This window comes from Watersipora subatra, chromosome 4 (assembly GCF_963576615.1).
Source record: "Watersipora subatra chromosome 4, tzWatSuba1.1, whole genome shotgun sequence".
In the NCBI taxonomy this organism is placed as follows: Eukaryota; Metazoa; Bryozoa; class Gymnolaemata; order Cheilostomatida; family Watersiporidae; genus Watersipora; species Watersipora subatra.
Window position 1 is genome coordinate 9828886 of NC_088711.1, and position 15797 is coordinate 9844682.

General features: G+C 40.4%; 1 protein-coding gene across 1 annotated transcript; it reads left to right on the plus strand.

The window, feature by feature from the left end:
• The first annotated feature begins 1104 nt into the window (after positions 1-1104).
• Positions 1105-3474, plus strand: LOC137393891 (uncharacterized). Its single transcript, XM_068080605.1, has one exon. The coding sequence runs from the start codon at positions 1105-1107 to the stop codon at positions 3472-3474; it is 2370 nt and encodes a 789-aa protein (XP_067936706.1).
• Positions 3475-15797: the final 12323 nt, after the last annotated feature.

A 15797-nucleotide genomic window follows, 5' to 3' on the forward strand; every position in this document is an offset into this window, starting at 1 on the left:
GGTATTAAAGGATATAGCAAAATGAGCAAAGCGGAGCTAGCGTATCGTGCGGGCGATCGATCCAAAGTGATTAGTAAAACTAGTAAGGGTATACCAATAGTGGTAGACGGTACTTACAAAAAGCCACACCCGGATGATGCCCTCCGCAATGTGAGAAACCTGTATGGAGACTCTACCTCCAGTCAGATGAGGGAGGAGGCGAAGCGTATGGGGTTTGGGAATACAGCGAAGCTGAGAAAAGCTGAGTTAAAGGATATTGTCGATGGCAAGAAACGTCTTACAGTGGATGACTTGAGTATGAAAGATCTAAAATCTTTAGCTCGAGCCAGAGATATAACAGTTGGGCCGCGTTTGAAAAAAGCGGACTTGGTGGACGCATTGAGAGGTGTTGACAGAGCGCCACGGGTGGATATAAGAACCACTTTTGTAGATGAGGTCACCAACAAATCTACTATAGATGTATCCAGTTATCAATCAGCCAACATAGACTTTGTATGAAATCACGCCAAATCCGTCATTATAGGTAGGATTAATGATGCGTTTAACCGAACTAAAAAACTTCGCGTAAGTGCTGAAGTTGCATTCTCCCATCTGGAGCGTGGTACTATAATCACTCGATTCTGGGGTACCCCTAGAGAAGGCGCCGTACCAATCCTAGCATCAACCAATCTGGATGAAGAATTAAACAGACAGCTAGCGAATATAATCAGAAAAATTGATGAATTTACGAACAACGGTTCGGGGTGGATTTTGGAGCGAGTATCTAGATTTTATTTGGAAATTTATCGGTGGAAACCTCTAAAAGGTGGAACGTACAAACCAACCCCTAAAGTTTTAGCAAACAAAAATGCCATCATAAACGTCAACAATGGAGGTGCCAAAACAACGGCAGAGATAAAACGGATTGCAAAATCTCTGGACATTGCTTTTACTACCAAAACCAAGAAATCAGCGTTAGTTAAAAAAGTAAAAGATATAAATCCGGAAGCGGTAGATGATAACAAGTGCTTTTTGTGGGCGGTGCTATCATGCTTACATCCACCGAATGACAATGCTGACAGGCTATCAAAGTACATCCCGTATAAAAATGCCCTAAAAACTAAAATGTTAAAGTATCCGGTGACGGTTGCGGAAGATCAGATACAAAGGTTTGCTAACAAAAACAAACTTGTGATTAATGTGTTTGAGTGGATCGAATCTAAGAGAGAAGGCGGCGAGAGCAGGAGCGGGTTGGAGATTGTCCACACGGATAACCGGTTGTATACTGAGGAGGCGGAAAGTCTCCCCGAGGTTAACCTGCTTCTCTACAAGGATCATTACATGTGGATCAAGAGTATGTCAGCGTTAATGAGGAAGCAAACGTATATGACCGGTGGTCGTAGCAACTATACCTGCCTACGATGTCTCCACCACTCAACGTGCGAGAGAACATTTAAGGACCACATCAAAGGGTGCCTAGCCACTCACGATGGTACTTGCGTCATCAAGATGCCCAAACCTGGCTCGGTCATGAAGTTTAAGAACATTAAAAATATGGAAAAGGTGCCTTACACCGTCTACGCGGACTTTGAGTCTATTATAGACAAAAATACCAAAGTCCATACAGCGTGTGGCTACGGCGTAAACCTGGTGAACAGCTTAGGAAAGTCATTGAGGTTTGAGACTTACAGGGGTGAGGATTGCATAGAGAGATTCTTTGCAGAGCTGGATAGAATAGAAGAGTTGATAGATAGCATTCCAATCGCGAAAATAATAACCACTCCGGAGCAAGAGCGAGAATTTAAAACTGCGACAGAGTGCTACATGTGTGGGCGCGAGGCTACGGAAGAAGAAGATTGGCTAGTTAGAGATCATGATCATGTCTCTGGGTCGTACAGAGGCCCCGCGCACAATAGCTGCAATCTCAAGCACAGACAGACAAAAAAGATTAATGTGATATTTCACAACCTCAAGGGGTATGACTCTCATTTAATTGTCAAGGCTTACGAGGGGTACAAGGGCATCGATGTTATAGCGAACACGGATGAAAAGTACATGTCAATCAGAATAAATCGCTTTAAGTTTATCGACAGCATGCAACACCTCAACAGTTCACTGGCCGAACTGGTGGAAGGACTAGACGATCTCCCACACTTGAAACAGGAGTTTCCGGAACACTATGGCTTGTTGGCGAGAAAGGGCGTGTATCCGTACGAGTATATGGATTCTTATGAGCGATTTGAAGAAAAGCAACTTCCAAAGATTATACACTTTAGCTCATCGCTAGACAATCATGCGGGCTTGCAGCCAGGTGACTACCTGCATGCTCAAAAAGTGTGGAGAGAGCTCGGATGTAGAAATTTGGGTGACTACCATGACCTATATCTGAAGAGCGATGTGCTACTCTTGACGGATGTCTTTGAGAGTTATAGAGAAATAGCCATGGAGAATTATGGCCTCGATCTATGCCATTACATCTCTGCACCCTCATTGTCATTGGATGTTTGCTTAAAAATAACGAAGCAAGAACTGGAGCTCATCACCGATGTAGATATGTATAATTTCTTTGAGAGAGGCATAAGAGGTGGCATGTCTACCTGCGGTGGTTTGCGGTATGCCAAGGCAAACAATCCATATGTAAAGGACTATGATCCGAGTAAGCCAACTACCTACATTATGTACTTGGATGCCAACAGTCTGTACCCTTCGACAATGTTGAAAAAACTACCGACTGGTGGTTTTGAGTGGATAGAAGATGGCAAACTGCCCGATGTTAGCGAGGATGAAGGGTATGTCGCGGAAGTGGATTTTGAGTATCCAACCGAGTTGCATGATGAGCACAACGACTATCCATTCGCACCCGAGTCAACAAAACCCGATCAATGGTCGGAATATATGCGATCCGTTGGTGATGTGAAGCTCGGAGAGCCTTGCTACGCAAAAGTGCCCAAGCTAGTGCCCAATCTTAGAGATAAGTGCAATTACGTTGTACATCACAAAACTCTAGAGTATTATATCAAAAAAGGTCTGCGTGTGACCAAAGTGCACCGCGCTTTCAAGTTTAAAGAGAGCGCTTGGATGGAATGCTACATACAACTCAATACTCAACTTCGAAAGGAGGCTAAGACAGATTTTGGTAAAGCTTTTTTCAAGCTTATGATGAATGCGCTATTTGGCAAGATGATGGAGGATGTTCGCAAACGGATCGAGGTTGAACTGACTACTAACACGAAACGCCAACAGAAGCTCATCAACAGACCACGGTTCAAGTGTAAGAAAGAGTTTAATGATGAACTGTCAGCCGTGTCAATGAACAAAACGACGGTAACATTAAACAAGCCAATCTACGTTGGTCTAGCCATCTTGGATCTATCAAAGATGCACATGTACGATTTCTTTTATGATGTCATCAGAAAGCAGTATCCCAATGCCCGAATGATGTACACTGACACGGACAGTCTTGTGCTCCTGATCGAGACTGAAGATTTTTTATAAAGAGATGCCACTACACCTGTATGACACGAGCAATTACCCAAAAGATCACTCGTGCTATAGTGACAAAAACAAAAAGGTGCCAGGCCTCATGAAAGATGAGGGTGGTGGTAAGGCGATATCGGAGTTTGTGGCTTTGCGAGCCAAGTCATACTGCGTAGAGGGTGAGGGTTGGGGACTGACAAAATGCAAAGGAGTGAAAAAGTGTATAACCGAAAACCTAAAGTTTGATACCTACAAACAATGCCTGGATAGTGGAGTTTTGGCTCCAAATGCCACCATGACGACACTCCAGTCCAAACTACACGAGATAAAAAATTGGACTTTTAGCAAAAAGACTCTGTCGGCCTTTGACGACAAACGCTATTACCTAGATTCAATAAATAGCTTGGCACACGGACATTACAGAATAAATGACATTAACAATGCCGCACTTCTTGAATAGGAAAGCAAAAGAAAGTTTAGATGAGTTGAGTCAAAGATGGATCAATGCAATGGAGTTGTTTGATCTCGTCCGACCCCCTGTGTATGATGAATATAAAGAGTCTACTGAGAGATATACACTTCGAGGTAGACCCATACCTAGGTATGAGAATATGCGGGTCAAGGTACCCGAACTCAAAAAGCTGGCCAAGGCACAAGGTATACCCGGGTACAAAACGATGAAAAAGGCGGCTCTACAAGCCGCATTGTCATAATTTTATACGGTCGTATAAAATTACATCATGGAATAAGCTATACCCGCGATGACTATAGTGCCGCCAATTAACAATTTGTTTCCTTCATGAACGTTGCCCTCGGGCGGTGACAATTCTGTTGATGGCTTTACAGAAGGGGCAGGTTTTGGTGAAAATAATTCTGTAGGAAATATAGATGGCTTTACAGAAGGAGTTGATTTTAGTGTCGGTGCTGGAGGCTGCTTTAGTGGTGCAGGTTTGGGTTTCGGTGGCTGTTGTAGTGGCACAGGTTTTGGTGCAGGTTGCGCAGGTTTTGGCTGTTGCGCGGGTTTGGGTTTTGGTGAAGGCTTTAGCGGTGTGGGTTTTGGTTTCGGTGGTGGAGGTTTTATTCCTACGCTATCAAACGCTTGGGCTATTTTTATTTTATCGTTAAATCCTTTTACGCTTTGTCCTAAAGCGTTCAAGTTCAAGTCTGACGGTATCATGTACAGACCTTTGGCTATAACATAATTTGTTTGCCCGCGAGTTTTAGTGAGGGCGTCCTCAAAGTTTGATATAGAATCTTGGAGAGATTGCTTTTTCATGATCAAGTCATTGACCAGAACTAAAAATTCTTGTTGAGACTCAAGGGAGGAACCCGCTTGTCTAGCTTGCACCTGAGCTCCCAGTAAACAGTAGACGTAAGCTCTAATACTATCATTAAGTCTAACTATTCCGGGGGATGTGAATGACTTACTATGATCGGGCACTACCCTTTTGTAGTCAAATGGGTCTTGAGTTACCGAAACCATTTTAGTACCCGCACTCGAATTCCACTCCGGAAACTGGTAATAAGTACCCCAACCATTGGCACCACTCCGATGCACATCCATATCCGTCTTATCTTTACTGCTTGATGGATATTTTGGATACGGTTTGTGATGCCTGCCTAGATCAGCCATCTGTTTTTCTAAAGAACCTACTTTACTACCACCGTCTTGTATGATAAATCCCAGACCTCTGGCTGGTTGATCAATCTCAGGAATATCTTTAGCGGTTACTCTAAACTCATTGAGCAATTTGCAGTACTCGGTTTTGTTGTAAGGATTGTTGTACGGATCAAAATCTCGATCTCCGGGATTTCTAATCTCCATTTGCGCCAACATCTTTTTAGTTTGGTACATAACATGAAAGTTTAAAATAGCTTTTGTAAGAGGTAGACCTTGTGTCAGCTGATCTTTACTCACACCGCACAAAGCAGTCACGCAGTATAAGGCAAACTTATATCGCTGAAAATAATATAACATGGGATCATCATACCATCGATTGACATCATCAAAGCTTTTAACCACTACCGGTGCTGGTGAGATATCGACAAACTTTTTGACAAAGCTATACGATATTTTGTTATGTTCGTCTATCGCTACGACGACAGTTAAGTTGTAAAAATCTATGGGATAACCGCTAGATAGTTGTCCAGTCATTTATTAATAAATGACCTCTTTGACAATAAACAAGACCGGTCGCATTGAGCTCGATCGATCCGTGAAGGCAACCGGTATTAGCCTTAAGACAATTACGTTATATTTATCTTTTTACAATTTGACCGAGGTGACCAGTTACACGTACAACGGTAGAACGACTACTATTCAGCCGGGGTATTACACGTACGAGCAGCTCCTTTCCAAATTACCAGGCTCAATTAAAGTTCATCAAAACACTTTAAAGGTTAGTACTGACGCGACGATTACGGGTGGACTAGCCAAACTGATAGAGAATGAATATTTATATCTGACCCCATTGTGTTTGTATTTATACATCGATGGAATAGACGCGTCTAAAAATTTATGGAACGGTAAACGATCAAATCTCCTTTCAATTATTCCCATAGGCAGAACTGATGTGGGAGAAATAATGCAACACCATCCTACTAATAATTACAAATCCATGCTCATTGGCGAGCTCAACAGCTTAAACGTGTCAATCTCGGATGAACGAGGTAATGCCTATCTTGGCAAGTTTGTTGCTGAGATTGAGTTGTCGTATAATAAATGTATGGCAGATCAAAATTAAAATCCGTGACTGTGCATCAAGTCAGGCTAAAGCGGATAAGTGTTTCTGATAAAAAAGCCTTGTTTCAGCTAGTTATTCCTCGAGGTGGAAATATCAAAGATATTATTCTCTACTGGCCATACTCATCCGATGTGAGGTTAGATGTACAATTTTTTAATGACAAATCTGAAATTGTTACATATTCCGGGGTGTTAACTAATAAACTACACGCGATCAATCTTCAGGTAGACGGAATTGTGACCTGTGTTGTATTCAGTACTGATATAAAAGAGCTTATAGTATTTTATGAGATATAATAAATGGCTAGTATCGCGATTATGGTAGTGGGAGCCGTCGTAAACTCTTTAGCGTTCGCCGGTGGAAATTATCTTTTTTCAAAGATTGATAAAAATGGAGCTCAGGAAGAAGCCAAGAGACATAATGCGGCGTTAGAAAAGCTAAACGCTGAACAAGCGGATTACAACATCAAACGAGCCAAAAACCAAGATTGGCTAAACGAGCAAAATGCTCGAAAGCAGGAGGCTACCGATGAAATATACTCGGTAAATTCGGCCTTTGATACTTATGAAAAGCTCTACGGTGAAAAGCCTACACTACCTCACCCTGATTTAAAAGCGCCTTCTTTAGATTACACCCCTAGCTCTGAACAAAAAAAATATGAGCGAGTTTTTGTAGGCGCTGCCACGGCTGCGGGTGTAGGAGGTTTTGCGCTAATCCAATAAGGTAACAATTTTTGTAATCTTTGTAACAATCTTCGCAAACCTAAACAACAATTTTTGTAACAATCTTTGTAACAATCTTTGTAACAATCTTTTATGGCGTCATAAAAGATTTATCTGTGCTTATTTATTTCATACGCTAACAAAGTTAATGCCGCGGCGATGATTATCCACAAGTTGCTTTCGAGATAATCTACAGCATTTTCCATCATGTGCCAAAATGCTTGTACTGCGCCGGAAGTGTTTAGATATCTGTCATGAAAGTACGCGGCCAAGTCTTCCAGATTTTTCTTGATAATTTTGCCAATGCCGCTTTCGATAATATCCTTCGGATCGGTAGATTTAGGAATAAGATCTTTTACCGCATCAGATCCCAACGCATTCGCTACCGCTTCGAATATGGCCGTTAAAATTCCTCCAGCGGCTAACCTACCACCAATGCCTAAAATTAGGTTGCGCTGCTTTTGCATCTTTGCTGTATTATCCGAAAGGTCTCCTTTTAGATCACTGATTAAACCGTTTTGCGCATCCAACTCTTCTTTTAGTTGTTACAACTTTGCGAGTTCATTAGGAGATTTGTCCTCTTTAGCATCGAGTTGTTGTATCTGCTCTGTCAGGTTCGCAGCTTTTGACACAGCCACTGATATTTGTCCTTCTATAGTTTGAAATCTCTGATCAATAGCTACTAACTCTCGTTCCGGTAACCTTCCCGCTATATCACTCATTTCAAATTCTTCGCGATAATTAAACTCTGATGTTTTTCTGTTGCTTTTGAGCCGATCTATGAAATTTTTTGCTCGGTCTTTCACCGTGTCTCCCTGTTTAGATAGCCATGACTTGAAGTCAGTCAAATTGCCTTGATCCGCATCCACTTCTCCATCCACCGGAGCGATGGTTCTAGCATTGGCTTTTTCTACTCTTTTCGTGTATTCGTCTTTGTTCAAGCCAAAAAGTCCTTGATATTCCGCGGTTGGGATCTTTGGATTCTTGACAAAAAGCTCAGGGTTACGCACATAAGTCAACATTTGCGAGCCTTTGCTCGTTTTTACCGCGAGGCCACCGTCATCCATCGGAACAAACTTGGAATGATCTATACCAGGGTATATATCCAGCTTGGATAGTTTTACACCGATTGTATTTTGCGTGTGCGTGTCTACACCCGGCGTGTTAACGGGAGGATTAGGTACACTATCTATAGAAGAGGCGAGATAGCTATCAATTTCTTCTCGCGTAAGAAACCTTTTACTAACAAAGTCATCATAAGTACCTCCGCGCCGCGAGTATTCGTCATAAATATTTATAGCCGCATTTATTCCATCAACATCTCGGGGTTTTACGACTTCAAAAATAGCCGAAAACAATCGTTTATCTACAACCCTACCTTTCCCCTTTTTTAAAATTATTTCATCAATGCTGGGCAACTCAGCTTGAGCGAGCCAATTATTCGCCTTGGATATCGCATCATTTTGTTCATGAATGCGCGGCTCGGTAAATGATGATGCGGGCTCGATAAATGATGTTTCTCCCGGGATTTCATTGACATCGGGGTTAAAGTCTTTACCTTCCAATTCCATATTTATTTATTATAATAAATGTATACAGGAGAATTAAACCATAACCTGTCCGCGAGAGACAGGCAGGGTCTAAAAGAGCACAAGATGCTCGCATGAGTCGTGCACAATCCATCTACAGCGAGTCCTAGCGATGAGCTAGTAATTAAAACGCCCCAGCTAACGCCCAATACAGTTCTTTACCCCAAATCGCTTAATCTAACCTACAATTTCAAACTAGCCAGCGATGGAACTGAAGCGGACATTCCCGATCACCTTACATCGGCGATCGTAGAAAAGTTTAAGATGACCATAAATGGTCAAACTATATCCGACATATCCAACTACGCTCATCTAGCGATATATAGAGAGTTTTGGCATTCGAAGCAAAAGTATACTTACGATCTTACGCATAGAGGTATTCAGTCTACAGCGACTAAAAAGAAACGACATTCAATAAACGGCGCGGCTGAAGACATTCTCGCAAAGATTCACGATGAGAGATATTCTTTTCACCTAGGATCATTTTTGACTTACGCCGCCTTTACTCCGCAGGCGATCCAAAACAATGTAGAGTTTTATATCAAATTTGCCGCGGGTAAGTATACGCTGACCAACCTCTGCTTAGAATATGACTACATTTTAGAACCCAGTTTGGCTGAAGGTATTAAACAAAAATATTCTAATCATAGTCACATTATCAACGATTACAAATCTCACACGACCAAGGATATACAAAAAGAAGAGTCCGAGTTTGAAATAAACATAAACGCGAGCTATGAAAGTCTTCGAGCGATCGTGGTGTTTTTCAAGAAGGATAACTCTGTTGACACTACATTTTGGAATCCGATGCTAAAAGATGTCGGACTAGATATAGACGGCGCAACAAACCAGCAATTTACATCAAATTACTTAGCTCCCTACTCGTATGAGAACGCGGTCAAGTATTTTGGTGATGGAGGAGAAGTGTTCATCAACCAAGAAAAATTTTACACAGACAAGTTTTGTTTAATTATAGATATGAGGACTTTGAATGATGAAAGATCGAGTGGGACGGGTCGACAGATCAAAGACTATGTCAAGCTTAAGCTATCAAAAGATGTAACGCAAGACGATGGCAAAGCGTTTGTATTTCTAGTGACTGACAAACGTGTATCTTTTGTAAATAACCAACTGAGTAATATCGAACAATAAATGGACAATTTACTTCCAAAGCATCCGCACAACGCAATCATTTGCGGACGAACAAACTCGGGTAAGACTTATCACGCGCTAAATGTAATTGAAAGGTATTACCTTCATGCTTTTGATCACATTTTTATCATCTGTCCCACATTCCATGACAACAAGACTTACAATCGTCCTTGGCTGAATAGGTGCACAGTTTTGTGCAACGCTAACTTGGTTGACAACCTAGAAAGCCTGATCAAGCGACACTCCAAAGACGGCCAACTGTCGGGTAAAAAGTCGCTCATCATCATTGACGACTGCAGCGCGGAAAAGGACCTCAACAAACACCGCACATCACTCAGCAAGATCGCTTTTAGCGGGCGCCATGCCAACCTAACCACTTGGTTCATAACGCAGCGCTACGTTTCGGCTCCCAAAGATTTTAGAGAAAATATTCATTGGGTCTTGGTAACCAAAAACACTTGTAAAAAGTCTTTTGAGACTCTTACCAGCGAGAATGACATTATCCCATCAGAGCGCCACGCTGAAATAAAGGCTGGACTAGTAAATACTTTTATGCTGTTTGTCAACACTGACCTTGGACAGTATTTGATCCTTAGCAAATGATTGAACAAATATTCTATGCGACGGGTTCACTCTGCTTTTCTCTTGGGAGCTTTGTAATCATCAAGTGCTACCTGACATAGAAACGGTTGTATAATAAAATGGAACCGACAATTTCACTACCGGAGCAGGCTGAAGAGACATCAGTACATGATGCCAACTATCGAAAAAGGCTGGTAAAGGCACGCGTCAAGACGGAAGAAGACCTTGCCAAAATTTCAGAGAAGGAAGTTAAAAAGTTATATCTCAAACACGAGCAGAGCATCATTGACAACGTTGCCGGTAACGTATCCAAGGTGTTCGCCAAACTCTGGACAAAATCTGTGTCTAGAGTCGTGTCTGTAGATGAGGTGGAACTGGAAGCTGAACTAAACAAAGACGTCTTTGTCGAGGCATTCCTCAAAGAATATTTCCGGCCATTCTACTACGACTACGGAATGTATTTGGCCCCTTTCTCAGTACTGCTCACTACTGCCAACCACATCGACTACAAGTGGGTAGGAAATTCTCTAGAAATAAATGACAACGGTCAAGAAGAACCCCAAGAGGATGACGCCGATGCAGACTCCTCTAGAACCTCTGAGCGACATTAACGATGAGCTCTCCGCGATAACCCAGGAAACTGAACATCCCGAAGAAACTGAACATCCCAAAGAAACTGAACACGCATGGACAACCGTCGGTCTCGGTATAGCTCTACTGTTGATAGGTTGGCAATGGTACACAAAGCCACTAGCAGTAACGCCTACACCAACTCCCACTGAGCCAAAGCCTACACCAACTCCCACTGAGCCAAAGCCTACACCAACTCCCACTGTAAAAGCGAGAATATTCTAGTATAATAAATGGCGCAGATGAACAACACTCTCAAGGATATTGGTAACGCGCTGTACCAAGGCGCTTTGTTAGCTACAGGGTTAGTAGTCACTAGAAAAGCAGTTAAGGAACTGGGTTTTAAGGATAGACCCGTCGAAATGAAAGTCAAAAGTCTCGCAATGCTGTCCGCAGAAATTGCAATGGCTAGCTTTGTTCTAAAGAAACTACAAGATGCCGGACTGCCCGCAAATATATTTAAATAAAATTTTATACTCGAGAGTATAAAATTTTGCGAGGTTTACTGTTCAGCTTCTTTTGTTACGCCAGGCATACGCTGAAGCAGCTGCTGAGTTAGCTCTTCTTTAGCCTCCGCTCTTATTTTGTCAACGTCAAAAGACTCGAGCTCGCGACGTACGGCATTGTATTCATTCACAATGTCCTCAAACTCCGCGTCATTAATAAAGTTATCATCCAGCACGCGCGAGATCTTTTTGTTTAGCACGGATATGCCAGTGCACAGAATGGCGTGCTTCTTGGCGTGCTTGATCTTTTTCTTGGTGCAGTGCTTTGCTATGGGTGTCAGTATCGCAGCCATCAGACCTGACGCAACACCTAGACCCGTTAGTACCACACCAATGGGCAGCCCTACTATAGTAAGGGATGTAGCGATACCAGCTGTCGATTCCACGGCGGCCAGTGATGATAGAGTTATTTGAGCATTCTGTAGACCACTTACCGCCTTGCTGTATTTCTTGTAATAACCATTCCGATTGTCTCTCAGAACCTGCAGCTCATTGCGAATGTCGCGCACTCTGTTGTACCACTCAAAACCTCCATCTGGAGGCGCTGTCGGCAGTTTGGGATATATTTTTTTCGTCATTTATTGTATATCTAATCCCTCCGTATCGGGTGGTGCAACTTGCAGCTGCTCTGCAGTAAACGTTCGGTCATCAATTCCTTGGAGTGTGTACACGGATGGTTGATTCTCAGCTGAGTGAATCTCATCTATGGTGTATATGTCTACTGACCAAATGGCATCAGTGGCTCTGTACCGCGTGTCATTGTGCTCTTCTCCGGGTTTGTACAAATACCGCACCAATGAGTCTATCGGCAAGTCTTCAGTGACCTCGTCATACTCGGGTTGTGTTACACTGTCAAGTTTTATAGCATCCATCGGTTTCATATTTATCATACTAGTTTCTTCATCATTTATCGCAGCCACTACACCCGGCAACCTCTTTACCCACTTTCAGTTGGTCTTGTCAGTTTTAATTTCCTCAGCGTACTGGTGAGTGAACAATCTTTCTGACAACGTTCTATTAAAACGCTCTACAAACGCTACCTTTTTCTTATTAAGGCTTCTAGATATTTTTATGCCTTTCTCGTTCATCAGCTCTGTGAAAGTTCCCATAAACTCACGCCCCTTGTCAGACATTATTTCTTTTGGATATTCCAGTGGTGACCTATTATATATACATTTAATAGCCTCAACCGTATCAGCCGCTGTTTTCTTTTTGAGTGGCTCCGCCTCTTTGTACCTAGAAGCGATGTCCACCACTGTCAGCGCGTACTTGTACCCCTTGTCAGTGGGAAGGCTCAGCAGATCAATTTGGTGAGTATGGTTTGGTTTGTCTTGGCTGTAGTGGGGAAATTTTATACGCTTTGGCTTTGCCTTGTAAATCTGGTAGATGGGTTGACGGTCAAGCCAGTTTTGAATCTGACTTCATTCCAACTCGGGGATTTTTTCATGCAGCTTCCTAGCAGCTGTCTTACCACGCTGATAGCCAGACGGCGAATAATATAGTTTCTTTAGCTTGTCCATTTATTTTATGTCGATGGATTTTATTTTATGTCGACGGATTTTATTTTATGTCGACGGATTTTATTTTATGTCGACGGATTTTATTTTATGTCGACGGATTTTATTTTATGTCGACGGATTTTATTTTATGTCGACGGATTTTATTTTATGTCGACGGATTTTAAAATTGGTTGACGGATTTTATTTTATGTCGACGGATTTTATTTTATGTCGACGGATTTTAAAATCGGTTGACGGATTTTATAGAAAAGCTTTAAAGATAATTTTTAAAGTCAACAGACTTTAAAAGTGATTGTCAGTCGCACTATTTTTCTTAGTAAAATGTTTTAAATTCAAATTTACTCTAGCCATTCTATGCAGTGATATGAGTGCCCACTACCATCGGTTTTCTTTACAAGCCCGCAGTAGACAAACTCCCTATCGGGTAGAGCACTATCAGCTGCATATTCTGGCATATAAACTTTGTATTCTTCCTCAGTATCCATATTAATTACACTGACTATATATGTGCCAAACCTTGTTGGTTTTGATTCTTTGCTTAAACACATATGCGGTATCTCCTTTGGTATTTCACTAATCTTGCGCACCACAGCGTGTGAAGCTCCGTATGTTTTTCCTCTGATTGTAATTGGCATTGTTATTTATTATACAGTTTTCTTTAACCCTACATCAAACTGAGCACTGCATACGCCTGTCATATCACAAAATCATTCAAGCGCTATATACTTGCAAGTGCTATGCACAGGAAGGATATTCACTTTGCGCATCTAACAACTAATAAACACATTTTTACAACTACAGTGAGCACTCGCCTGGGCTGTCGGATTATAAAGATTAATGCGTTTTTTGCTTAGAGTAGGCATTTGTTTATTCAATATTAAAGTTAGTAACATACCCACTACGTTGTGATGTACTTTGTATAATAAATAGGCGCAAAAAGCAAGCGTGACCAGCACCGAAAGGTCCTGCAGTCGCGTGTCACCTAGGTGACAGCCGTGCCTGTTTCTAACTCTCTTTTCCATTTTATTTTTGAATTTTTAATATTCTCCATTTTTCAAAATCAGCAATGATTTTGAAAACTTTCGAAAATTTTAGGATTTTTAGACATCTTTAGACAAAAACTGTCAGGGCGAAAATTCTGAGCCAGATCAGCTACTTTATATACTACTATGTAGTTTTTTCAAATGCTTATTTGATAAATTGGCGGTGGACTCAACTTTAAAAATAAATTCAATTCTCCAATTTAATTATTATTGCACTTATTTGACAAGCTAATTTGATAATTTTATGCATAATTCAATTTTATGCAAAAATTAAATTAATAATTTAATTATCATTGCATTTATTTGTTTGAGAATTTTAATAAATTAATGATTAATTTGGATTATACCAAACTTAATTTGTTAATTCAAGTATTAATGCAATTAATTATCAGACTAATTTGGTATCTATGCTTAATTGAATTTAAACAGAAAATAATTAGTTTATTCGAGTATTAATGCAATTTCACAAACTTAAAAATAATTTAATTATTAATTTAAAGCTACCAATTAATTATTAATTTATTTGCATTTTTTGCTGTTGCCCCACCCTGGATGCTAGATCAAGTTTTAGCATAGCATTACAACTTTTTGCTATATCACAAAATAAAACCACAATTGAACCAAATCCTGTCTTTCTCTTTTCACCAATTTTCATTAAGATAGATTTGCTGAGTTTTTTATTTTGCTAAAATATGAGATTTAAATTCTTTTTTCATATGGTTTTGCTTGATGCTACCATCAAACTCTAAAAGAATGATCTACCTGTTAGTGAAGGTACTCATCAGTAGGTCTACAGATTCGCTTTGATAATTCACACTGCAGAAATGTAATAACAAATTTTTTATGCTGAGACTCAATAATAGGTACATTTACGTGTAGTATAGATCTAATGTCATGCGCTTAACACCATAATGAACCATTATTATGCAAGTAAAACATACCCAGGTTAAAATTGTAAACAGTAAATTTTAATGACCAACACAAAGACTTTGTAACTGCATTTTTGGGACTATTATAGAGAAATGATATGAGTGACAAAATGGTTGCTTACTTATATGCTATGACTACACAATTTTAATAGCGCTACTAATGCTAGTTGTTGTCGTTAGTTTAATGAAATGAAACATTCAAAATCTCCCTGTTTGGTTGACACAACTTGCAGTGCTTCGTGAGTCATGTGGAAATAATAACACAGAAGGTAGTGATAATATCTTCTGTCTAAATTCACTCTTCGGGATTAGAGCCAAGATAAAACCGAATATGTGCTCTAAGATTTAAATAGTCAGGAGTTCAAATATTTAGAATTACAAAATCCAAGAAATTATATATAATGAAAATAGGAAATGGATGGAAACACTTATAAAACAGTTTAAAAAGTTTCAAAACTGTAGTTGAACGAGCCTTAGAGATGCACTTTACATGCTGGTGTCTAATAAAAATAATACAAATTGAACTGGATACAAAATACAACGTATACTGGAGCAAATACAAAATAGATTAAGGCAAGTAAAATGGACTTTAAACGACCTTGGTTAAAGAAGAATGTAAACAATGTTGGTTATCAGAGATTTTAGCCTTTTGAAAGACCACTAGTAACAGATCTTCAGTAGTCAGTTCTATGACATTCTTTACTCCATGAGTAAAGCAAGAAGAGGGCATGCCCAAAGTTTACAACTCTGATTGTTGTTGCTATGAAACAGTAATTGTCCATTACCAAAAAGTACCACAGCGTGATTTCACTTAAAACGAAATAAAGATGCTTTCATTATTTTTTAGAATATGTAAAAATATCTTATTTTGTCATTACTAATATAATGATGTGCTGTGCTACTTTGAAATGTTTACAATAAAAT